Genomic DNA, 25,901 nt, shown 5'->3' with positions numbered 1-25,901 from the left:
GTAAGGCGTAAGAGGCAGAGGTATTTGGGACAAGAGATTTCTCTAAATTCATTAACCAAGAGGGGCTGAAACGGCTGCCAAAGATCGTCAAACTGCTCTATATCCCCCGCTAATGTGATAGACATCTTCTCCATCCCCAGCACATACCACAGCCTATGTAACCACCCTGTGATGGAGGGGAGCTCAGCAGTTCACCAATGTGTAAGGATATTTTGCACCGCAGCGCCTAAGGCAATAGCAATCTGGCTTCCCCTGCGCGATTTCAGAGGATACACTGGCGATTGGGGAGTCCCAAAAGAATGTACGCAGGAAAACGCGGCAATTCGGTGTTGAAGTGAGTGTCCATCTCATCTATCACCTCCCTCCAATAAGAATACAGGAGCGGACAGTCCCATAGTATATGTGTTAGTGTGCCTACCTGCCAACATTCTCTCCAACAGACGTTGTCCCGCTTGCGGTCCATTTCATGCAGTCGTTCTGGTGTATAGTACCAGTAAGTAAATACCTTGGTCAGCGTCTCTGTTAGTCCTGTGTGGTATGCGGAGTGGCGGGCTCTGTGCGAGATTTGATCCCATTCTTTGTGACTGAGTGTTCGGCCCAGTTCCTGTTCCCAGCGTTCCCTGCCCGGGTTGTAAAAGTGTGAGGAGGGAGGTTGCAAAAACTTGTAAAGGTCCGATATCAGTTTCGCGTCGGAGGTACAGGACAATAACCACCTTTTGTAAGGTAAGAGCGTCCTGTCAGCAGCTTCCCGCACCTGCGGGTGTAGAGCCCAGTGTCGGACCTGCATGTAGCGCAGTCTGTCCGTCTCAGGACGTGAGTACTCCTGCCTGATGAGTGGGAAGGGAATAACGCCTTCCGGTCCGTAAATGTGGAATAAAGTCCTGCATCCCGCCTCCCGCCAGTGACGGAAAAGCCCCCTTCTCCAGCCCCGGAGTGAAGTCCGGGTTATCGACCAGCGGAGTAAGTGGCGAGGGAAATGTGGTGAGCCCCTGCGCAGTGCTAGTGGCGGCCCAAACTCGCAGGGGGACCCTCGTGACAAAGGAAGCATACAAGTTAGCCGGACGGTGGGCTTTATGCAGGAAGGGTAATTCCTGTAGGGGTCGACCCGCCACAGCCTGGTCCTGGAAGAGCCAGTGCTTGTCTGTGTGAGAAGGTGGCCTGATATGCAGTGCTCACTATTCTAGTGAACACTATGTATCAGTCCAGCAACCCTTATTGATGATTGGTTGTAAGTCAACCTTATAGACCAGCTATCCTAGTAGCGTGGATACGAGCAGTCTAAGGCTAAAGACTCGAGAGGGCGTGTTAAGCCAACTGTTTACCACACATATACCCCTTGCATACCCAGTGAAAGGACACCACACAAGTGTTATGAAAATAAACAAGTTATTTATTAAGATTCACAACAGCCCTGTACTCTTTATGAGGACAGGGTACTAAGCACAAAACAAAACTCTTACGAAAATACTTAAGTTAGCACAGTATATACAAATGCCCGAGGGGCACGGAAAACCATATACTCTGAAAGTGGAATGCGAAATTACTAGCAGGTAAGTACAGTACTAATAGGCTTTGGAATCGCTAGATCTTGACTATAGAATCTTCAGATTATTTCTAGGAGACCCAGGGGACTCGGGTGCAGAGTGTGCACTCTCACGCGTGATGCGGGACAAAGTCTATGGTAGCTAGTAAAGACAAAGTTAGTGTTCTCAGGCGAACCCGACCTGGTAGGAGGAAAACGAAAGTGGATTCTGACCCTTGGATAGTGAAGCTATGCTGGGGCACCGAAATGCCGAAGTTACCTAGCCCAGGGGCTGCAGCTGCATAGGACTCAAAGGACGTCGGGAATCCTCGTAGACGGACCAGGAGCCTGGAAGAAAGAAGTTGCTGGCAGGCGACCAGTGAAGAAAGTTCGGTGGATCCAAGCCTGGATCGATGGAAGATGACACCTGAAAGCAGAGGGGACCAAGTTCGAGACTACTAGCCAGTAGTCAGTGGGCACCAGGAGGGTACCGGATGGTAGCCACCTCGACTAGGTGAGTGGGTGACGCTGTGCACGCAGATCTCACGGACCAGGAGGCGTTGTCGGCGACCAGGATGGAGGAGCGAGCTGTCCCACGAAGATTGAAGCTGTCGACGTTGCTGGACCCAGGATTGGGCAACAAAGCCTTGGCAAATTCAAGCCCACGCGGTGGACTCAAAATGGCGTCTGGAGTGGACCAGGAGGGTCCGGGGTGCCTCTCTTGAAGAAGGAAGCAAGGGCCAGTCTGGAGCAACCAGACCAGCAGCAGTGATGTCGTCGGGCGTCGTGAAGAAGGCCACAAGCCAGCCGGCTAGTAGCCACACAACGCGGTGAGCACGCAAAAGCAGAAGGGCCCCACGCAGATCGTGGAGATGCTGGAGGGCTGATCTTCGGTGCTGGAGCTGCTCAGGGTTGGGGCTTCTCGGACCCCAAAGCACTCACCAGTGGAGCACACGGTGGGCTTGTTACAAAGAAGTTGTGCAGTCTTGGCGATCGTCGGTCCCTCGAGGTCTCGTCGCACTCACAGTTCTCAGCTTTGCTGTAGAGGTGAGTAGAGGTCAGAGGTGCCAGGGAAGCCGGGTCTCGTCGAGCTGGGTCGTCGGATTCGTGATGAAGGACTTGCAGCAGACCGCAGTGTTCTTAGGATGGTGCCTGCGGATGCAGGGTGACTACTCCTTAGCCACAAGGGAGAATCTTGAGGAAGAAATCTTGAAGTCCTTTCGCAGAAAGTCGTGTCTTGATTCCAAAGATGATCTAATTTGAACAGGGGGCCCGCTCCCATCTTTATACTAAAAAAGGGGGCTGACCCGGTCCTGCCTATGGGTGGGACTAGGAGGGGGGTGGTTACACCCCTCTGCCATGCCGGACTTCCCCAGGCCAGGGGCTGGTGTGCCCCTGGAACTGGTTCAGACTGGCCTATGCGTAGTGAGCACCGGGGTGCCACTCAGCAGTCACCTTCCTGTAAAGCCCTGCCTGCCCAGGATACACAAAACCATGTCTGGGATGGTGCTAGCACCGCCCCGGACAGGAAACCCTTTGTCCAAGCCTCCCTCGCTGGAAGGACTCCCAGCAGCAGGAGGTCAGACTCGTGTCTGTGGTGGCAGCATCCATTTTGTGGAGCTGAGGCTTTAGTTAACTTTAACCGGGGTTCACAGTTACATACATGTCGTGTCCCTCTAGAAGGGTGGAATGCTAACCCCGTCGCCAGAATTGGCGAGGGGTTAGTATTCCAATTCGTATGACACCTTACTCGACATGTTTTGATAAAGCAATACCAAAGTTAGCATTTAACCGCGAGGATTATAATGCACTTAAGAGTATATGGTATGCGATATCATGGAACAGCTATTAGGACTTGGTTCCGCAAGCTGCAGACAGGCTCAGCTCATGCCAGAGCACCATCTCACACGATTCCAAGCACTCTGCCTTCAGGATTGTCAAGGCCTGCCATAGGAGTGACTGATAGGAATCTGTGTGTCCATTTTAGGGTTAGGTATAGGTATACTACACCTACAGCAAAGGGTGATTACACGACTTTGCCCCAGCTGTCATGCAGCCAGTTGTGTCAAATTTAGGAGGCCAGCCAGGGGTGGCATAATACATGCTGCAGCCCCTGGCAGCCCTGGGTACACCTATGCCCTGAGTTACAGGGTCTGATAAGGTGGCCCAGTACCAATTGGTAAATGCACCTAGGGTACATGTTGTAATTTAGAGAGAGAACAGCCAGGCTGTGGGTCTGATTAGCAGGCCCACAGCCAGAGAAAGTCGTAAACCAGTGAAACAAAAGCAAAAAATCTGGGTGATCATAGGATTGCAGACCCTACTCTCCTACATGCATGACCCCCCCCCCCCCCCAAACTTTGGGACAATAAGCTAACCTTGACCAGGTGAGTCTTCTTGTTCTAAGTGGAAATATCTGGAGAGCCCATCGGCATTGCCATGATCAGTACCAGGTCTATGTTCCACTGTAAAGTCCATCCCCTGTAGGGAAATGGACCACCTAAGAAGTTTGGGGTTTTCACCCTTCATCTGATTTAGCCACAAGAGGGGCTTATGGTCGGTCTGAATCTTGAAGTGAGTGCCAAACAAGTATGGCCTCAGCTTCGTCAGGGCCCAAACCACAGCAAAGGCCTCCCTCTCAATAGCTGACCAATTCTTCTCTCTGGGGGTCAGCCTTCTGCTTATAAAAGCAATGGGCTGGTCTTGACCATCAAAATTCAGTTGAGAAAGAACAGCTCCCACACCCAACTCAGAAGCATCTGTTTGGACAATGAATGGTTTGGAGTAGTCTGGACTCTTAAGGATAGGTGCTGTGCACATGGCCTGCTTTAGGTCATCGAATGCTTTTTGACAGCCTGCTGTCCACTGAACCTTTTTTGGCATTTTCTTACTTGTCAGTTCATTTAATGGAGTCACAATTGATCCATAGTCCCTGACAAACATTCTGTAGTAACCAGTCAGGCCCAAGAAAGCTCGAACCTGAGTCTGGGTGGTTGGAGGAGCCCAGTCCCTGATTGACTGTATTTTGCTCTCCAGTGGCTGAACCTGGCCTCCACCTACAAGGTGGCCCAGGTATACAACCTGTGTCTGCCCTATCTGGCACTTGGTGGCCTTGATAGTGAGGCCTGCTGCTTGCAGAGCCTCTAACACTTTCCTCAGGTGGACCAGGTGATCCTCCCAGGTGGAGCTAAAGACAGCAATATCATCTAGATATGCTGCACAGAAGTCATCCAGCCCAGTGAGGACTTGATTCACCAACCTTTGGAAGGTGGCAGGTGCATTTTTCAGACCAAAGGGCATTACCACAAATTGATAATGCCCACCAGGGGTTGAAAATGCTGTCTTGGGCTTGGCATCCTCAGCTAACCTGATTTGCCAGTACCCAGCTGTCAGGTCAAATGTACTTAAGTAGTTGGCAGAAGCCAATCTATCTATAAGCTCATCTGCCCTAGGTATTGGGTGGGCATCAGTCTTAGTGACTGCATTGAGACCCCTGTAGTCTACGCAGAACCTCATCTCTCTCTTACCATCTTGGGTGTGAGGTTTTGGCACTAGAACTACTGGACTAGCCCAAGGGCTATCTGAGGGTTCAATGACTCCCAACTCCAACATTTTCTGCACTTCCGTTTTTATGCAGTCTCTAACATGATCAGGCTGCCTGTAGATTTTACTCTTGACTGGCAGGCTGTCACCAGTGTCAACCTCATGGGTGCACCAATTGGTCTGACTGGGTGTCAGAGAGAACATATGTCTGAAAGACTGAAGAACCTGTTTGCAGTCTTTCTGTTGATGCTCAGAGAGGCTGCCACAAAAGACAACACCATCTACTGACCCATCATCAGGATTCTGAGTGAGCAGGTCTGGGAGAGGGTCACTCTCTTCCTCCTGTCCCTCATCTATGGCCATGAGCAAGCTCATGTCCTTCCTGTCGACATATGCTTTGAGCCTGTTGACATGGAGTACCCTGTGGGGGCTCCTGGGAGTTCCAAGGTCCACCAGGTAGGTGACCTCTCCCTTTTGCTCAAGAATTGTGTGGGGCCCAGACCATTTGTCTTTGAGTGCTGCTGGGGCCACTGGCTCCAACACCCACACCTTCTGTCCAGGCTGGTAAACAGTCAGGACAGCCTTTTGGTCATGCCAAGCTTTTTGAAGTTCTTGACTGGCCTTAAGGTTTTCAGATGCCTTCTCCATATACTCAGCCATCCTGGAGCGGAGACCAAGTACATAGTCCACTATGTTGGTTGCAGGCTTTTTGAGAGGTCTCTCCCTTCCTTCCTTCACCAAACACAGGGGGCCTCTCACAGGATGCCCATACAAAAGTTCAAAAGGGCTGTAGCCAACCCCCTTTTGTGGGACCTCTCTGTAAGCAAACAGAAGGCAGGGAATCAGGACATCCCATCTACGCCTGAGCTTTTCAGGTAGTCCATGAATCATCCCTTTTAGGGTCCTGTTGAACCTTTCAACAAGCCCATTGCATTGTGGATGATAGGGTGTGGTGAACTTGTAGTTGACACCACATTCCTTCCACATAGCAGTTAAGTAGCTTGACATGAAGTTTGCACCTCTGTCAGAGACAACCTCCTTAGGGAAGCCCACTCTGGAGAACACTCCAACTAGGGCCCTTGCCACCACAGGTGCTGTGGTGGTCCTAAGTGGAATAGCTTCAGGATACCTGGTGGCATGATCCACTACCACCAGTATAAACTTGTGCCCTGAGGCTGTCTGGGGTTCCATTGGACCAACAATGTCAATCCCCACTCTTTCAAAGGGCACCCCCACCACAGGCATTGGTATAAGGGGGGCCTTTGTTGTGCCACCTGACTTACCACTGGCTTGGCAAGTGACACAGGAGCGACAAAACTCCTTGGTATCCTCATTCATGTGAGGCCAGTGAAAGTGTGAGACAAGCCTGTCCCAAGTCTTTGTCTGGCCTAAGTGACCTGCTAAGGGAATCTCATGGGCCAAGGTAAGGAGGAAACCTCTCTGAGACAAGGGTACAACCAGCCTCCTGGTCATGCCAGGCTTGGGGTCTCTTGACTCAGTGTACAGGAGTCTATCTTCCCAGTATACCTTGTGGGTACCTGTGGAGTTCCCAGCAGCCTCAGCAGCAGCCTGCTGTCTGAGGGGTTCAAGAGAAGGGCAGTCTAACTGGTCCTTCCCCAGGTCTTCCCTTGAGGGTCCCCCTGAACCCAAGAATTCAACTTGATCAAGTTCAAACTCTCTAGGCTCAGTTTCCCTCAATTCCTGTACGTCAGCCTCCTCTGAGACTTGATCCACAACCTGGGGCAAGGGGGATGGCACAGCCTTAACCCTACTGCTCTTTTTCTTGGAAGGTGTCTGGTCCATTGTTCCAGGATCCAGCACCTGTTCAGTGGGGCATTTCCTGACCTGTGACCTGGTCACAGCAAACACATGTGCTGGCAAGCCGAACATTTCCATGTGAGTCCTCTGTTCCACTTCTGACCATTGTGATGACTCCAAATCATTGCCCAACAAACAATCCACTGGGAGGTCTGAACTAACTACAACCTTCTTTTGGCCACTTACCCCTCCCCAGGAGAAAGCTACAATTGCCATACTGGGATTGGTAGTGACATTGCTTGCATTGGTCACCAGGAATTCTGTACCTGGCATGATCTGTCCAGGGTCCACAAAGTTAGGTGTCACCATTGTGACACTGGCACAAGTGTCCCTATAGGCCTGAGCCATTTTTCCATTAATGAAAGGTGTCTGTCTGTATTTGCCCAAAGTATTGGGACTTATGTCAGGGGACATATCCACATCCCCTGTACAAACAAGGACAGCCTGAGTGAGTGTACCAACTAAGTTGTCACACCCCTCAGAACCCAGGGTTAACCCTACTAAACCATTGGGAGGTGCACTACCACTGCTGACTGTACTAGGGGGCACAGGTGCCTTAGGGGCTGCAGTGGCAGGAGTCTGCCCTCCTCCTTTCTTGGTGCACTCACTAAACCAGTGAGTTTTACTTTTGCAGTATTGGCACCACCTTTTAGATTGGCCTTCTTTCTTCTTTTGGGGAGCCTGACCCCCACCCTCTTTGGGTTGTTGGGGACCTGTCGAAGACTTCTGGTCATTTTGTTCCCCCTTAGAATCTTTACCCTTCTGGTCTGCTTTCTTCTGACCACCTTGATTCTGGCCCTGGTTCTGTTTAACTCTTGTTCTGACCCATCTGTCTGCCTTCTTTCCCAATTCTTGGGGAGAGGTCAGATCTGAGTCAACAAGATGCTGATGCAACAACTGGTTCTGACAATTGTTTAAAATGTGTTCTCTCATCATCAAATTGTACAATCCTTTATAATCAGTAACCTTACTGCCCAGCAACCAGCCCTCAAAAGCCTTAGTGGCACAATCTACAAAGTCAGACCAATCTTGAGACTGAGTTTTCTGGGTATCCCTGAACAGCACTCTGTACTGCTCAGTGGTTAGGCCAAACCCTTCTACCAGTGTATTTTTCAAGACTTGGTAATTGTTAGCATCCTCCACTCTTGTAGTGAGGAGCTTATCTCTACCTTTTCCTTCAAAGGAGAGCCACAAGATAGCTGCCCACTGACTCTGGGGAACACCCTGCACAGTGCAGGCCCTCTCCAGAGCAGTAATCCATTTGTGGATGTCATCCCCTTGTTTAAAGGGGGGCACTATCCTACCTAGGTGTTTTGCATCAAAACTCCTTTCCCTATTGCTAGGTACAATGCTGCCACCAGTGGGGACTACCCCACTTAACTGTTGCTCTCTAGCAAAGGCAAGCCTCTCTTTGGCCAGGGCAAGTTCTTCCCTTTCAATCCTCAGATTGGCTGCCCTTTCTTTAGCTTCATACACTCTCCTCTGAGGGGATGTCATCCCCTTCTGAGAGGAGTGTTGAGAGCCATTGGTTTTAAGGGATCTGCCAGAGCCTCTGGATAGAGACCTAGCTCGTCCATTCCCAATGTTAAGCTGACCTGAGAGTGGCCCCAGGGGTCCCCCAGTACCAATCTCATGTCTGCTTAAGTTGGACCTGGTTAGTCTACTGACTTCTACCTGTCCCTTATCTGCCTCATCCCCTGACAACTGGTCCTCATCCTCATCCTCATCCTCAGCATCATCTGCTTCCTGGAGGGGATGTTCCTGGCTATCAAAGGGTCCCTGTAAGGAGGGCATATTCCCATCTGGATTAGAAGGGTCTGGGTTACCAGCCCTCCTTGCATCATAAGTCTCTAAGAGACCAATCAGAAAGGAAGTTGTGGGGTTAGACCCCTGTCTTATCTTCCTGGAGGTACACACCTGTCTCAACTCCCTGAAGCTAAGAACAGTATATCTGGAAGGGATGACCTGTGGAGGGTCCACTGACACAAGGGGAGACTCAGAGTTTCCTCCTTTGTCTGACATACTGTTTCTAGTGTGGTGTAAGTGATGCACCTACCTACACTATGTGTTTGCCTACTGATCCCTTGCTAAGAGTTGCAGCCAAGGTGTGCTAAGCCTTGAGGAGCTGCAACAGCTGGTTCAGTAGAACTCAGAGTATTCTAAGCTAAGTTATATGTACCTAACAGTACTTATGTGATCTTTCAACAAGATATTCTTAGGATACGTGTGGTAAAACAACAGCAAGCTCAAATCCCAACCGCTGCTCACCAATGTGAGAAGGTGGCCTGATATGCAGTGCTCACTATTCTAGTGAACACTATGTATCAGTCCAGCAACCCTTATTGATGATTGGTTGTAAGTCAACCTTATAGACCAGCTATCCTAGTAGCGTGGATACGAGCAGTCTAAGGCTAAAGACTCGAGAGGGCGTGTTAAGCCAGCTGTTTACCACACATATACCCCTTGAATACCCAGTGAAAGGACACCACACAAGTGTTATGAAAATAAACAAGTTATTTATTAAGATTCACAACAGCCCTGTACTCTTTATGAGGACAGGGTACTAAGCACAAAACAAAACTCTTACGAAAATACTTAAGTTAGCACAGTATATACAAATGCCCGAGGGGCACGGAAAACCATATACTCTGAAAGTGGAATGCGAAATTACTAGCAGGTAAGTACAGTACTAATAGGCTTTGGAATCGCTAGATCTTGACTATAGAATCTTCAGATTACTTCTAGGAGACCCAGGGGACTCGGGTGCAGAGTGTGCACTCTCACGCGTGATGCGGGACAAAGTCTATGGTAGCTAGTAAAGACAAAGTTAGTGTTCTCGGGCGAACCCGACCTGGTAGGAGGAAAACGAAAGTGGATTCTGACCCTTGGATAGTGAGGGTATGCTGGGGCACCGAAATGCCGAAGTTACCTAGCCCAGGGGCTGCAGCTGCATAGGACTCAAAGGACGTCGGGAATCCTCGTAGACGGACCAGGAGCCTGGAAGAAAGAAGTTGCTGGCAGGCGACCAGTGAAGAAAGTTCGGTGGATCCAAGCCTGGATCGATGGAAGATGACACCTGAAAGCAGAGGGGACCAAGTTCGAGACTACTGGCCAGTAGTCAGTGGGCACCAGGAGGGCACCGGATGGTAGCCACCTCGACTAGGTGAGTGGGTGACGCTGTGCACGCAGATCTCACGGACCAGGAGGCGTTGTCGGCGACCAGGATGGAGGAGCGAGCTGTCCCACGAAGATTGAAGCTGACGACGTCGCTGGACCCAGGATTGGGCAACAAAGCCTTGGCAAATTCAAGCCCACGCGGTGGACTCAAAATGGCGTCTGGAGTGGACCAGGAGGGTCCGGGGTGCCTCTCTTGAAGAAGGAAGCAAGGGCCAGTCTGGAGCAACCAGACCAGCAGCAGTGATGTCGTCGGGCGTGGTGAAGAAGGCCACAAGCCAGCCGGCTAGTAGCCACACAGCGCGGTGAGCACGCAAAAGCAGAAGGGCCCCACGCAGATCGTGGAGATGCTGGAGGGCTGATCTTCGGTGCTGGAGCTGCTCAGGGTTGGGGCTTCTCGGACCCCAAAGCACTCACCAGTGGAGCACACGGTGGGCTTGTTACAAAGAAGTCGTGCAGTCTTGGCGATCGTCGGTCCCTCGAGGTCTCGTCGCACTCACAGTTCTCAGCTTTGCTGTAGAGGTGAGTAGAGGTCAGAGGTGCCAGGGAAGCCGGGTCTCGTCGAGCTGGGTCGTCGGATTCGTGATGAAGGACTTGCAGCAGACCGCAGTGTTCTTAGGATGGTGCCTGCGGATGCAGGGTGACTACTCCTTAGCCACAAGGGAGAATCTTGAGGAAGAAATCTTGAAGTCCTTTCGCAGAAAGTTGTGTCTTGATTCCAAAGATGATCTAATTTGAACAGGGGGCCCGCTCCCATCTTTATACTAAAAAAGGGGGCTGACCCGGTCCTGCCTATGGGTGGGACTAGGAGGGGGGTGGTTACACCCCTCTGCCATGCCGGACTTCCCCAGGCCAGGGGCTGGTGTGCCCCTGGAACTGGTTCAGACTGGCCTATGCGTAGTGAGCACCGGGGTGCCACTCAGCAGTCACCTTCCTGTAAAGCCCTGCCTGCCCAGGATACACAAAACCATGTCTGGGATGGTGCTAGCACCGCCCCGGACAGGAAACCCTTTGTCCAAGCCTCCCTCGCTGGAAGGACTCCCAGCAGCAGGAGGTCAGACTCGTGTCTGTGGTGGCAGCATCCATTTTGTGGAGCTGAGGCTTTAGTTAACTTTAACCGGGGTTCACAGTTACATACATGTCGTGTCCCTCTAGAAGGGTGGAATGCTAACCCCGTCGCCAGAATTGGCGAGGGGTTAGTATTCCAATTCGTATGACACCTTACTCGACATGTTTTGATAAAGCAATACCAAAGTTAGCATTTAACCGCGAGGATTATAATGCACTTAAGAGTATATGGTATGCGATATCATGGAACAGCTATTAGGACTTGGTTCCGCAAGCTGCAGACAGGCTCAGCTCATGCCAGAGCACCATCTCACACGATTCCAAGCACTCTGCCTTCAGGATTGTCAAGGCCTGCCATAGGAGTGACTGATAGGAATCCGTGTGTCCATTTTAGGGTTAGGTATAGGTATACTACACCTACAGCAAAGGGTGATTACACGACTTTGCCCCAGCTGTCATGCAGCCAGTTGTGTCAAATTTAGGAGGCCAGCCAGGGGTGGCATAATACATGCTGCAGCCCCTGGCAGCCCTGGGTACACCTATGCCCTGAGTTACAGGGTCTGATAAGGTGGCCCAGTACCAATTGGTAAATGCACCTAGGGTACATGTTGTAATTTAGAGAGAGAACAGCCAGGCTGTGGGTCTGATTAGCAGGCCCACAGCCAGAGAAAGTCGTAAACCAGTGAAACAAAAGCAAAAAATTTGGGTGATCATAGGATTGCAGACCCTACTCTCCTACAGTCTGACTCCCACCTGCTCCACTTCACTAATTGCGCCGCCTGGAAGTATTTGCGCAGATCCGGTATCCCTAGTCCCCCGGCCTCCGGGGCTAGCATGGATAGAGCTCTCTTCAGTCTGGGCTTCCGACCTTGCCAGATGAAACGTGAGAGATCTGCCTGTGTCTGTTGGATCCACCCCACAGGTGGCTGAAGTGGATGTGCCCTGAATAGGTAAAGGACTTGCGGCAAAACCGTCATCTTAACCGCAGCAATTCTGCCTTGCCAGGAGAGCGTGCCACGGTTCCAGCGTCCAAGTTCCTCCCGGATCTTTCCCCCCAGAGCGGTATAGTTGGCCTGCACCATGGCCGGCAGGGTATTAGCCAGCTGGATTCCAAGATATGGCACTCGGTCTGACGACCAGTGTAGTGGAAAGAGATCCTGCAAGTAGGCTTTAGTGGGTGGTCGAAGCGACAGATCTAGGGCCACAGATTTATCCACGTTCATCTTATACCCTGCAATGGCGGCAAAGGTATCTTGTTCCGCGATGCAGGCTGGAAGGGCCGTTCGTAGGTCGTCTAGGGACAATATCACATCATCAGCATAGAGGCTGATGGCGTGGCGGAAGCCGCCAAACTTCACCCCCGTTACCAGGGGATTCTGCCTTATCCGCTGGGCAAATGGCTCCATATATAGGGCAAAGAGCAGGGGTGACAACGGGCACCCCTGCCGTGTTCCCCTCTCAATGGCGAAGTTCCTTGAGCTATATCCGTTCAACCGCACTACTGCCGTAGGGAATTTATAGCAATTAAACACTAAAGAGCGGAACTTTTCGCCAATGCCCATTTTCGCTAGGACCCGCTTCAGGTACGGCCAGTGCACTCGGTCGAATGCCTTTTCGGCGTCGACCGCCAGCATCATCCGCTCTCCGGGTATTCGGGAGGCTTTTTCAATAAGATGTACGATCCTTTTTGTATTATCTACCGTCTGCCGCCCAGGTATAAACCCAGCCTGGTCCGGTTCCACGAGCCCAGGCAAATGGGGTGCCAGTCGGGCTGCCAGTATCCCAGTATATAGTTTAAGATCCAAGTTCAAGATCGAAATCGGCCTATAGGAGCCGCACTTGGTCCTGTCCTTTTCCGGCTTGGGAATCACAGTGAGAGATGCTCGCAAAAGATCGGGTGGGATAGCGCCAGGCGTTGAGAATGAGTTAAACATGCGGGTGAGAATCGGCGCAAGCGTTGTGCAAAATGTCTTGTAGAAAAGGGACGTATAGCCATCCGGCCCGGGAGCTTTGCCATGTTTAAGTCAATTGCCGGGATCGCTTCCTCGATGCGGATGTCCCTTTCTAGGTACTCCGCTTGGGAGGGTGCTAGCAAAGGGAGTGTGACTGAGTCTAAGTAGTCCGTTGTCGGGGTATCGTCCGGGGGATCCCCTGTGTAAAGATCCGCATAGAACCTGCGGAATGTTTCCGCAATATCGGCGTCTTCTGTGACTATCGTCCCGTCTGAGTCAGAGATCTCTTTCACCAGCTGTAGCTGGCGTGCTACTCTGAGTTTACAGAAGTTAGTAAGTGTGTCTCAGACGCAGCGCCGCATACTCCGCACGGTCCATATCCAGGACCGCTAGAAGTTTCCTCGTTACTTTAAGTTGCTTCCAGATCCTGGGAGCCCCTGTACGCTGGTGCATTTGTTCAAGTTCTCGTACCCGCTGGGTGAGCTTGTCCCGTTTGTTTTGCCGTTCTTTGTTTTCCGCAGAGGAAAGGGCCAAAAACTCCCCTCTAATTACAGCCTTCATGGCCGCCCATTGTGTCGCCAAGGATGTGTTGGAGTTGGTATTGTGCGATAGATAGTTGTGGATAGCGTCTTTTATGTGTTTCACTACCGTCTTTCGGTGCAGTATGGTGTCTCTGAGGTGCCAAACCCTAGGCGGACAAGATATTGGTGGTAGACTGAGCGTGGTGGAGACCGGCGCATGGTCTGACAAGGAGATTACTCCCATCTCCGTCGCCGTAGCCAAGGCGCACACCGGCTCTGTGACCAGAAGATGGCCTAGTCGCGCGTATGTTTTATGTGCGTTGGAGTAATAACAATATTCCCTATCCGTGGGGTGCGTGCGCCGCCAGAGGTCGTGAAGTCCTAGTTCCGCCATCTGTTCCCTACACCCAGTGGAGAATGCCCCTGCTTATGGAGTACGTTGTGAGGATCTGTCCAGGAGTGTATCAAAGACCATGTTAAAATCCCCTCCCAGGATGATGTGTCTATCTGGTGTGGCTGCAATGTCCATCAAGGCTGATCTTAGGAAGCGCTCCTGCTGCTCATTAGGGCTATATAAGGATCCAATCGTAAAATCTAGCCCTCCTATCCTGAATCTGTATGCCAACAACCTCCCCTTCTGTTCTGCGCACTTGTATAATACGGCACCTCTAAAATGTCTCGCCACTAGGATCGCCACCCCTGCTGTCTTCGTGGTGCTGGATGAGAAAAATTGCGTTGGGAATTTGTGGGAGCGCAGCCGATGGCAGTCGCGGGATAGCAGGTGAGTTTCGTGTAGCAGGCAGATGTCAGCGCGTGTGTTGTCTAAGTGGGATAATATTGCACGCCGCTTAATCGGGTTATTTAGGCCCCGCACGTTCAGGGTCAAGATCTTAATGGTCGTGGATGGCATTTAAACTGATGTGGCTCATTGCGCTGAACCTCCATCTGACCGAAGTGGTGTACGTGATTGCGTTAAGGGTAGCTGAAACTGGAGCATTGCACTGGACGGCTCTCCCTCCCAACCCGGTCCCCTCCCTAACCCCAACTGCCGTGTCCACAACCGTCCCCCCCATCCCCGGCCCTCCTCCCCCTTCCCCTCCTCCCCCCTACCTCCCCTCAATGTGAAACTCCCCTTTGAGTACCATAGTCTTGTGCCTGTCAACAACCAATGCAGGTCCATAGAAAGTCATCGTAGTGGGAGATGTGGCCGTGGAAACCCTTCTGGCTCCCCGCCCCTCCCCCCCAATCAAGTAAAAGAAAGAGGGACTTCTCCCCCCATACGTGCTGCTTAGGAAGGCACAGAGGTGTCCCTAACTACCTCCTGGACAGCCGCTGCCCGTTCCTGTGCAATTGTCTCCGGGTCAGGCCTGATGCGCCCCCTTGAGCGCCATCTTCTTCGGACCGGTGCCATCCATCGTGAGAGCGCTGTGTGGGGCCGTCTTGAGAGCCAAGCCATGTGGTGAAGCCTCTCTGGATACTGCTTCTTCCGGGAGCTCGAGCTGCAGCAGGGAACAGGTGTCGCTGAGAGAGCGGAGTTGATGCAGTTTCCCCTGCCATTTAAAGATAATGCGGAACGGGTGGCCCCATGAATATGGTACTTTCTTGTCCTGTAGAAACTTCGTGACCACTTTGAACGATCTCCGCTTCTGCAGCGTGATTGTCGACAAATCTTGGAATAGGGCGATGGAGTCACCGCGAAACTGCAGCGGTTGTTTCTGCCGGGCCATCTGCAGAATGCGCTCCTTCAGAGGGAAGTCCAGAAGGTATGCCAAGATATCTGGCGGTGGGGCTGGCGCGCGTCTCGCTAAGCCCACTCTGTGCGCACGGTCAATACGGATTGCAAAGTCCGAGGGCTCCCCTAAAATTTCTCTAAACAGGTCCTGCAGGTAGCAGGTCACGCTGTTCCCTTCTGTTTTCAGCGGCACATTCCGAACGCGGATGTTGTTCCTGCGGGAACGGTTCTCTAGGTCTTCCGCGTGGGCTTACAGGTCTACCTGTTGCTCCTGTAAGCGAAGTACCTCCTGCTGTAGGTGACCCAACTCCTCATCCCTAGCCTAGCTAGAGTCTTCTTCTGCTGCCACTCTCTCGCCCAGGCCGTTAATATCGCGGCGGAATTCCTTCTGTTCCCCTGCGAGATCCAGCTTCAACGTCTGGAAGTCATCCCGGAGAGTGTTAAAGAGTGATTCCAGGAACGACCTTGTGATGGGTGCTTCCCCCTCGTCTTGCTGTGGGGCCGTGGAGTGCACCGTGGGAGACGTGGCTGTCGGGGTTCCCCCCCCCCCCTTTGTGGCGTTTTTTGCTGAGCATGTCTGTGATAGTCCGGTTGCCTTTTCGACTTGCGTTCGCCATTTTGTCCCTGATTCTTAAGCCCTCGTCTGGTGCCAGGGGTCGGGTCAGGGGTATACCTCTGCGTGCCTGTCAAGATTTAATCGCCCCGCGGTAGTGTCCAAGAGCCGGGTACTTGGTCGGCCTCTCCAACTCCCCACTGTACTCCGGCTTGTGGTAACCCTCCGCTAGGTAGGTGTGCAAGGCACCCCTGCGCTCTCGATCTCCCTTGTCTCTGCGGCCAACCCGGCCTCCCTCCGGGAGCTCGATTATGCTCCCAGAGTGTCTGCCGCTGCCCCCCTCAGTACCACACCTCAACTTTGTCTGCTGGCGTGGCGCACCTCTCCACCTCGGGGCTCCGGGGTTCAACACAGGCCCGGACTCGATTCGCTTCTCCGCCGCTTCCAAGACCTCTTTCCTGCGTCCAGAGGCGATTGAGGCTCCGCTGGCCTCACTGCTCCCACCGCATGCCTCGATCCACCGGCGTTCTGGGGGAAGCAATGCGCCTGCCGGCCTTATCCCCTTTTGGCTGCTGCGATCTGAGCCGGGTCCGACCTTCTGGGCCTCGCTTCTTGTCTCCCCGGTTCCACACCAAGGCTGGGCCGTCTACCCCTAGACTCGTGGGAGCTGGGCCCGCAACAACAGGCCTCCGCACTGGGCCGTCCGCCCCTTCCAGGCCCGACCTCGACTCTGGGTCGGGCACACTCCTCGGCAAGCCCAAGACCGGGTTCAGTTCTTTATTTGCCGCTACCGGGAGTGTCCCTTGCCTCACCCCGCCGCTATGGGCTCCCCAGTGGCAATCTGTCTCAGGGCCAATCCGTAGTGGCCCGCTAGGCTCCCCTTGTCTGCAGGTGTGCACTGGGTTTTGCTACCCCCAGCACCAGCGCAGTTCAGGCCAGATACGGCGGGCGGCCGGCTGTCTCTCACCTCCAGGCCCGTGGCCGGGCCCTCTGGTCGTATGCTTCTGCTCTCCGCTTCCCGGGTGGGCCACAATGGTGGCCGCTGGTCTTTCGCTAGGTGGCGGACCCGTGCACCAAACCCCGGAGCTCCGGTCCAGGACACTCTGGGGCCCGGGCCACCTCCACAGTTGGGCTCGTCTGCGGCGCCGGCGCTGGTCCCGCACTCCGTAAAGGCCCGAAGCCAGGGCCTCGATTTTCGCGACCCCGCACTGGCTCTTTGTCTCACCGCTGGCCTGGTGTTAGTATTCGCCGACCGTACTTTCCAGCTGTTCCACCCTCAGTTTGCCGGCGTTCATCCTCTCGTGGGGCTGCTGAGAGGGGTGACTTTGGCTCCGTCCCTCGCCAGGACCTGCTGGATGCCGCTACGGAGCTCCTCACTGCTCCGTCATGGCCGCCATTTCAGGCGACTCGTCCAGCCACTGCCACCCTCAGAAAAGTCGCTCCGTGCGCCTCCTTCCCTCCGGAGCCTCTCTCAGGGGATCGTGCACGCTCACTGCCACTTGACCGGTTGAAGGTGCGACTTTAGCGGAACAAAGTGTGCTATTAAGGGGCTTTAGAGGTGATCTGGGCAGGGAGCCATCAAGACCTGCGTCCGATCAGGTCTCCAGCTTGGCCACGCCCCTCCCTGAAAATCTTTAAAATAGCTCTAGTGGCACCTATTTTCTTTGGTCGGGACAAACTCAGTATAGAATTGGTGGCTTTCGAGAACTTGCCCACGGCGTGGGCCATATGCCCACGCCATGAGCCGTGTTCAGCGAAAACCAAACCTAAATACGGGAATGTAGTTACAGATTCAAGTTTATCTGTCCCTATGTGTATGGTATTGAGCTTTCGTTTCCCGGCTCCACATGGCATAATAAAAGATTTTTTTAAATTGACGCGCAGGTCTAAGCCCTCCATGTATTGGACAAAGCCTTTAACAAGTAGGCGATGGGCATTTGGTGTTCGTCCCATCAAGACCGCATCGTCTGCGTATAATAAAACTGGCAGTGGTTGCCCCTGGATAATTGGTACATCACTAGTCACTTGCTTTAGAGTTTTGGCCAGACCAATAATATAAATAATAAACAATAGGGGTGCTAAAACGCACCCCTGTCTTACCCCTCTACCAATATTAATAGGTCCAGAAACTTCTCCACCCATCCCAATCCTAACTTGTGCTTTGAGGTCAGTATGGAGGTACGCCAAGAAATTAACAAGAGCCTTGTCCAGTCCATAATTCAAAAGAATTGCCCATAATTTAGATCTATTCACTGGATCAAAAGCAGATGAAAGATCCATGAACGCAAGGTAGATAGGGGACGATCGGGCAATGGTATACTTGTCAATGATCAGTTTCAGGTTCGAGCATTGCTCGACTGTCCCCACCTTGCTCCTGAATCCCATCTGACACGGGTCCAATAGACCTGTATCTTCAGTCCACTCTACCACCCTATTATAGATTATTTGCCCCAAAATTTTTAAGGTGTTATCCAAAAGAGAAATCGGACGATAATTCACTGGGTCCGACCTCTCACCCTTTTTAAAAATTGGAACTGTGGTGCTGGTAGCCCAAGTAGTGGGCATGGGTACTGTTGGGAGGCTCTTAAAAAATAGAGGAGGATTGGTGCCCATAGGTCCGGACTGTGTTTAATTATAACTATGGGCAGTCCAACAGGACCTGGATCCTTGTTTCCAAGGCTCTCTTTGATGGCTATCTCCACCTCATAGACATCTATCTCTAAGCCGTGAAGCTGACTAGGGGAAAGGCTAGTTGATTCATCAGGTAGGGCGGCGTAGATTTTGGAGAAATGGGCCTTGCTGGTTATGTTGCAGCTAATCAGGGTTAGTTGTTTGCCCATTTCTCGCATTTTTCTAACAGCTGACCAAAAAGGGCCGCTGCTTTTCAGATTGGCGCTCCTAACCAGCGACTCCCATTGTTCTGTTAATAATGCAGCCTTCCTCTCAGCTATTTTAAGTTTATAAAATTTCCTGGCTGCCTGTACCTCCAATAAGCACCTTGGTTTGGTGGTTAATGCCCTGCGCAGTTCCCTATTTGCTAATGTGCAGGCTTAGTCAAACCACCTGGGTTCTTTCATTGATATCTTTATTGTTGGGTTCCCTGAATGAAGAGCTAATAGTATACAAATAGAGATGTCAGCTATCGCTCACTGTGTAGAATCCTATACAAACCATAAAATCATTTTTGTGTGTGGTTTGAGTTATTTACTAATTGTTAATCTGTTTAGAATATTTAGTAAAATAATCAGTCTCACAACGTATCCTTCCTCCATTATATTGAGAGTTTACCCAAAAATCAAGATATAATCAGAATATGTGAGTAAACCGGTTTTCCACCAATGCGTTAGAACAATACATTTTGAATGTACTTCTCAGAAGAAACATCTTTCTTAAAATAGCTGCTGTAATGCAGTTGGTATGAGGAGGAGATGGTGATTTGGGGGATGTATGTTTGTTTTATGTTAAAATAGGTGTTTCCCATTTTGCCACTGTGTTTTCGTTCACCATACCATCGACCCATCCATACTTTTTTAATATTGATTTTTTTCCCCCCTCACTCTAGTTTTGGAAATCCAATCCAAGTATTTTGGCTGTTCAGAGATCAGCCATGCTCAGGAAACAGCAGCAACTTCATCAGAAGCCACATGCTAAGGCATCATCTGATAGTGAGTCAGAAGAGGTACATTTCCAACTTAAAGTACACCTATACTCTAATATTCTGATTTTCTTGCAGTATTCTAGACTAAATTAGATCAATACAAGGGTGGGTGATGACACTTTGGCCATAGAGCAAGTGGAGTTGAGACGATCTAGTGCTTGTTAAAAATTCAGTGAAGTAGGGATAAAATGGTAGACCAAAACAGATATGACGAGGAGACAATCTTTTAGAACATACTCAACCTTTTGTCCTGCCAGTGCTTTTTGCTGATCCTGTTCTGCTTCAGCAAAAAGTCTGTTTTTCGAAACCGCATCTGCAGAACAATTAAAACGCCTCTATATTGAGATGACGCTGGCATGCGTACACACACACACCACATGTATGCCAGTTTAAAAAAAAAATACAAAAACAATAATTCACCGTTTAAAATGGATGCACGCCAGTTTTGGAGCAGTAAATTAACAAAAATATGTATGAAAGTGCATAAAAGTTTATGGAATGGCTCAGTTGTATAGTGCATCTAGGGAGCCCTCCATAAAGAAACCATAGTTAATATTTATTCATTTTCCTTTAAAAAAAATAAATAAAAAAACACAATGACAGTTGGCTTAGGAGCGGGAGAAGGGACAGGAGGCTAGCAATTTGCCACTGTTTAACTGTCGGAAGACTGGGAGAATGTATAAGAACAGCAGCGGAGCAGACAGTGAGGAGATTTGAAAAATAAAATCTGATGGGAAAGGGTGCAGACGCAGCGTAAAAGCGGGGTGTGGTGACAGAGGAATACAGTGCTTTAGTGGGGGTTTTGAGAGTGGAAGCAGCACTCACTAGATATGGCAATGAAACGCATGCAATCCCATGGAATCCTACAAAAAACAGTTCTTCCTAGTTCTTTTACAGACTAGTTTTTGGGAGTAAAAATTCAAATCTGATCAAAAAAGAATTTGTCAAATTTCAGATGAAGAGATGTATTAGTGAGTGCCCTATACATTTTCATAAGGGCAACACCTCATCATTTTTAGCTGTTTGACATATTACCACATCTAAAAATGTATGCACCATTCTTCTTACGAAAAGCTTCAGAAGGAAACACCTGGCTAACCCATTGTTTTTTTTTTACTTCTTAACTTACAATGATAAGTTTCTTTCCTGAAGTAAAACACTACTGGCTTTAAGTCCACCCAGATGAAAAAAGACTCTTTGCTGCTCGTAGGATTGCAGATATGCTTAACATTCTGCATATCAGTTTGTACAGTTTCAATAAGTAATTAGTAATTTCGGCTGTGTAGTTATGGTTCAGCCGCATTTTCCATTGAAAATAAAAAAAAATCAATGTTAATAATGCCTTATTTGCAAATCTGCACAACATTTTGCACATCCTTAGCAGGACTGGTTCAATGGGTTTGCTTGTCATGTTTTGTGCATATCCATGCAAAGGTAAAAATAGCATTTCAAGATCTACTGAAAGGATGTACACCAAACTTGACCTGGAGGAAGTACTTTATTCAGAAACCTTGCTTTTTGTAGATTGTACCGCAGTTTGAGATATCAGCGTTTGGAAAATGTGCAGTGGACATTTTAAATGTATTGATATCTGGGCCATTCAAGTCTGTAAACTGTTAGAGGATCCAGAAATTGTGATGGATACACCTGCCTGTGGATTCCCCACCTTTTGAATTATCTCACTGCACAGCATTCCACAGAAACATTTCTCCTCAGCTCTCCCACTTCGAGGACATCACAATGGAATAGCTCTGCACGCGACTCTGTGTGAGCCATAAGACAACTCCGTCAGCGTTCTGAAGTCAGTTTCCATTTTCTGTGCCGTCAACACTAAATGTTATTTTCCTAATCTCTCCATTTCTGGGAGTTTTTGTTGTGGATTGTCGTGACTTTGTAGCCATCAAGGATGAAAACGATATAAAAAATCAAGTTTTAAGCCATGCAGAAAATGTGGAGCCACATGTCCATCACTGACCCCCCATGAAACTGTTTATGGTGTCTTTTGTTGGACCTCGACGTTGTGACGTGCCCTTCATGCAAGCGCTTGAATCCTAAAGCGCTGAAGGAGAGGGAGGCCAAATTATTCATGGCCAAGGCCAAGAAGCAGAAAAGTGGTCACAGGAGGTCAAGGACCCATTTGAAGTCGCGGGCTCTTCGAGTTAGAAGAAAAGCAGTGCCATGGTTCTCAATGTTGTTCATCGAAGGATGCGACTCTGAAGTCGGTGTCTGTGTCCTAGAAGTCCTCGTAGGGATGAGACCTCTCCATCTCCTTCACCTGAGGGTACTCCGCCCGTCCCCGGCTCCGAGAGCAGGGACTCCACCAGCTCCAAGAGATGCAACGCCTCCACCGTTGCCTAAGTCGACCACTCCTCCTCTGGCTCTAGGGTCTCTGGCGCCAAAGCCAAATTTGGTGCCTCCCCAAGCGGTTTCAGAGCCTGTAGTACCAGATCCGATGTATACTGCTTTCCCGAGTTTCGGATCCGTTGCAATTTTTGAATCCGATGTTTGGCTTATTTGCCAGAGCAGCAAACCCTACAGGTGTGCCTGTTGGCCTCATGGGTCTGTAGGCATATTCCCCAAAAGGTTTTCCACCTCAGTTACCTCGGGCACCTCTCATGCCTAAGACTCCAAGGAATTGGCCTCTTCTGACGCTGAGATTTTCGACGCTGTTGCAATCTTTGGAGGGGCGAGTACCGCTGGATGGTTAATCCCTGGCGCTGTCTGGTTCCGAACTGGTGTCTTCTCTACCTCGACTGATATGGACTCCTGTTCTTGTGGACCTCCCTTCGACACCAATCCCGAAGTCACTGGTGCTGCGTGTGGGGCTCCCGACACCTGCTCCGAAGAGGAGGTCTCGAAAAGAGGCACAAAGACTATTGGAGGAAGAAGAGTACCAGGAGGAGCATGGAGAGATTGTGGATCTTGACCCGGATTTTGAGGGTTTACAGGAGGTTAGTGCCCTGGACATCTCTCCTGAATGGAGCTTTCATCTCCAAAGGGTCTGCCGACGGAGGAGGTGACCACTTACCATGCTGTGGTCAGGAAGGCTGCCGATCTTTTGGAATTTCCTCTTCCTACAACAGAGTTAGTCTAATATCCTGATGCAGGTGCTTCATTCTCCTTCCTCTATTTCAGAGCCTTTTCTTCCCTTTAATGAGGCGTTGACAGAGCCCATTCTCGATGTCTGGCAGAAGCCGATGTATGCACCAGCAATTTCCAGGACCACGGCAAGGAGGTACAAGGTGGTTCTGGAGGATCCTGGTTTTCTGTCCACCCATCCTTTGCCAGAAAGCTTGGTCGTCCAGGCTTCGGACTCCTCGAGACAGTCTGCCGCTTCCTTCCCATCTACGCCTGCAGATAGGGAGTCAAAACGCATGAAGCAATTTGCAAAGAAGTTGGAGTATGGCCCTCAAGTCAACGAATGCCACATGCCTTTTAGGTCGCTGCATTCATGCCCTCATGGACTCATCCAGGGAAGTGGTCCCAAAATTGGCTGAGGAGGAGCAAAGGCAATTCTCAGAGGTGTTGTCAAATGCTCAAGCTGCTGCCGGCCAGGTGATAGTCTGGTCTGGGGACAGCCAATTCGGTAGCCAGGGCAATGGAATCGTCTGTGGCTACTACAAGACACGCATGATTGCGTGGTTCAGGGTTCTCTCCTGATGTCCAAGCTGCTTTACTGGATCTGCCATGCAATAGATCTTGCCAGTTTGGGCTAAAGCGGATTTGGCATTGCAGCATGTTAAAGACAGGAAAGCCACAGCCAGGTCTTTAGGACTTCAGTCTCAGCCAAGACATTTTGGACAGTTCCGCAGGTTTCGTGGCTTTGGGAGAAACTTGTCCTTTCGTGTCGAGCAACCGCAGCAGCAGCGACAGCGGGCAAACCGCTTGTACGGATCCTATAGGGGAAAGGGCAGAGGTCATCTGCAGAGTGCTGCAGACAACAGGTCTCCTCTTCTGCCCCTCCAACTGGGAGGGGCAGGGAGCAGCTCTAGCTGCTCAATCCTAGAGCATACTTATCCTCTCGGAGGATGGGTGTCCCATTTCTACAATATTGGAGGTTTGTTATTACAGAACTCTAGGTGTTGAGCATAGTAGAGAATGGGTATGCCCTACTCTTCCTGTAGTTCCCCGTCCCTTTCCTCCCGGTCAGGGCTTGTGCTCTGAAGAGCACCTTCTGCTTCTCAAGCAGGAGGTTCTGTCATTGCTGTAGAAAGGTGCGATCAAGGTGGTTCTGGAGCAGGAAAGGTGACAAGGATGCAACTTCTGGTACTTTATGATTCCCATAAAGGACGGCCATTTGAGGCCGATCCTCGACCTCGGGTTTTGAATTTTTACCTCAAACAGGAGAAACTCAAAATGCTGACCTTGGCTCAGATTCTTTTTGAGCTGCAGAAGGTAGACTGGATGGTGTCAATCAATTGACAGGATGTGTATTTTCACATTCCCATCCTGAAGTCGCATCAGAAGTATCTCCGTGTTACGGTGGGGTCTCAACACAATCAGTTTGTGGGCCTTCAGTTCAGCCTTACGTCCGCACCTCAGGTCTTCACAAAGGTGATGGCAGTGGTGGCAGCAGATCTCAGAAGGTCGGGGATTTCAATTTTCCCCTATCTGGATGACTGGCTGCTCAAAGGAAAGTCACCAGAGATGGTGTTGAATCGTTTGCAAGTAACAACACAACTGTTGTTCGACTTGGGGTTTTAGATAAATCTACCCAAATCTCACCTGGCGCCCTCTCAGCAGAACCTGTTTATAGGGGCAGTACTAGACACTACTGTAAGTTGTGCCTTCCTGCCTCTACAGAGGATTCAAGACATCCAGGCTATGACTCCACTTTTTCAAAATGGAGCGCCTGTTCCAGTCCTGAAGGTCATGCGCCTGCTGAGTCTGTTTGCTTCCTGCATACAGTTAGTCAACCATGCACGCTGGCATATGAGGGCCCTCCAGTAGTGCCTCTGCAGACAGTGGTTTCATCACAATGGAGATCTCGAAGATGTGGTCAGAATCTCCATAGACACTGTGCGGAGCTGTTATGGTGGAGTGTTCCATGCAACCTGTCTCAAGGGAAGCTGTTTCAACCTCCTTCTCCAGTGGCTACAGTGATAACGGATGCCTTCACTCTAGGGTGGGGAGCCCATCTGGTGGATCTGGAGGTGAAAGGTATTTGGTCTCCAGAGGAAAGATTGTTTCACATAAATCTTCTGGATTGCGGGGGATCAATTTGGCTCTCAAGGCCTTCCTTCCCTCCCTTTGTTCGCGGTTAGTCGTTTCAGGTCTAAACATACAACACTATCGCGATGTGGTACATCATCAAACAGGCAGGAGTAGGGCTATATCATCTTTGCAGAGAGGTTCTGCAACTCCGGTCCTGAACTCAGGACCATCCGATTGCAAATCATCTGGCCCGATAACTGAGTGTGCATGCGGACAGACTCAGTCGGCAGTTAGTAGCCGATCACGAGTGGTGTCTCCATCCGGAGGTGGTCCTTAACATTTTCAGAATGTGGGGTTCCTCAGTTGGACCTGTTTGCCACTCACAAGAACGCACACTGCCTGGCATTCTGAAGTCTTCAGTATCCAAAGCGGGGATCGTTGGGGGACGCGTTTCAGTTAGATTGGGGCTCACAGCTTCTTTACGCGTTTCCACCCATACCCTTGATTCCTCGAGTTCTGAGGAAGATTCGCCAAGACTAGGCCTAAGTCAAACAATCCTCCTGGACCTATCATCTGCATTTGATACAGTTAACCATGAGAAGTTACTAGGCCGTCTTGAAAACAGGTTTGGTTTAGGGGGAACCGTTCTCAAATCGTTTAAATCCTTCTTACGGAACCGCTCTCAAAGATTCATAGTTAATAGAAATCTATCCTCTCCTTCTCTGATTACGATCGCAGTCCTGTAAGGCTCAACTCTCTCCCCAACTAATTTTTAACCTCTATCTGGAACCTTTTACTGAAATTCTGCGGAACACCACCATCTCTTTCTATATGTATGCAGATGACACACAGATCTACATCAAAGTTTCATCCCTAGAAGAGATCAAAACAACGAACGAGGCTCTAAAACTGACTGTGCAATGGCTAGCTAGCAACTAGCTGAAACTTAAGGCGCTAACTGACATATTGGAATGGACCAAATCAATCTCTGTGCTGAACTGCAACCCGATCATAGTGGACTCAGCCAAATCACTAGTAATCACACTGGACAAGAACCTGAACACTGGCCAAAAATGCCAGGTTTCACCTGAGCTACATTCGAAAGCTAAAACCATTCCTAGATGCGTCTGACCTCAAAATGGCAGTACAGGCATTAGTTATCTCTAGGATCGAATAAGGATGCGTAACCCTCTCTGGTATGCCCAA

At 50.4% G+C, this 25,901-nt stretch overlaps 1 protein-coding gene across 1 annotated transcript in view; it reads left to right on the top strand.

The window, feature by feature from the left end:
* Window positions 1–25,901, top strand: part of CHD1 (chromodomain helicase DNA binding protein 1) — a 1,544,591-nt gene that overhangs the window by 112,622 nt on the left and 1,406,068 nt on the right. The window contains exon 4 of the mRNA XM_086960963.1: window positions 19,446–19,562. Within this exon, the coding sequence (XP_086817089.1) occupies window positions 19,446–19,562 (117 nt within the window). The remainder of the gene's footprint in view (window positions 1–19,445; window positions 19,563–25,901) is intronic.

The sequence above is a fragment of the Lissotriton vulgaris genome, chromosome 3_1 (assembly GCF_964263255.1).
Source record: "Lissotriton vulgaris chromosome 3_1, aLisVul1.2, whole genome shotgun sequence".
Lineage (NCBI taxonomy): Eukaryota > Metazoa > Chordata > Amphibia > Caudata > Salamandridae > Lissotriton > Lissotriton vulgaris.
This window is presented reverse-complemented; position numbering and strand designations above follow the sequence as displayed.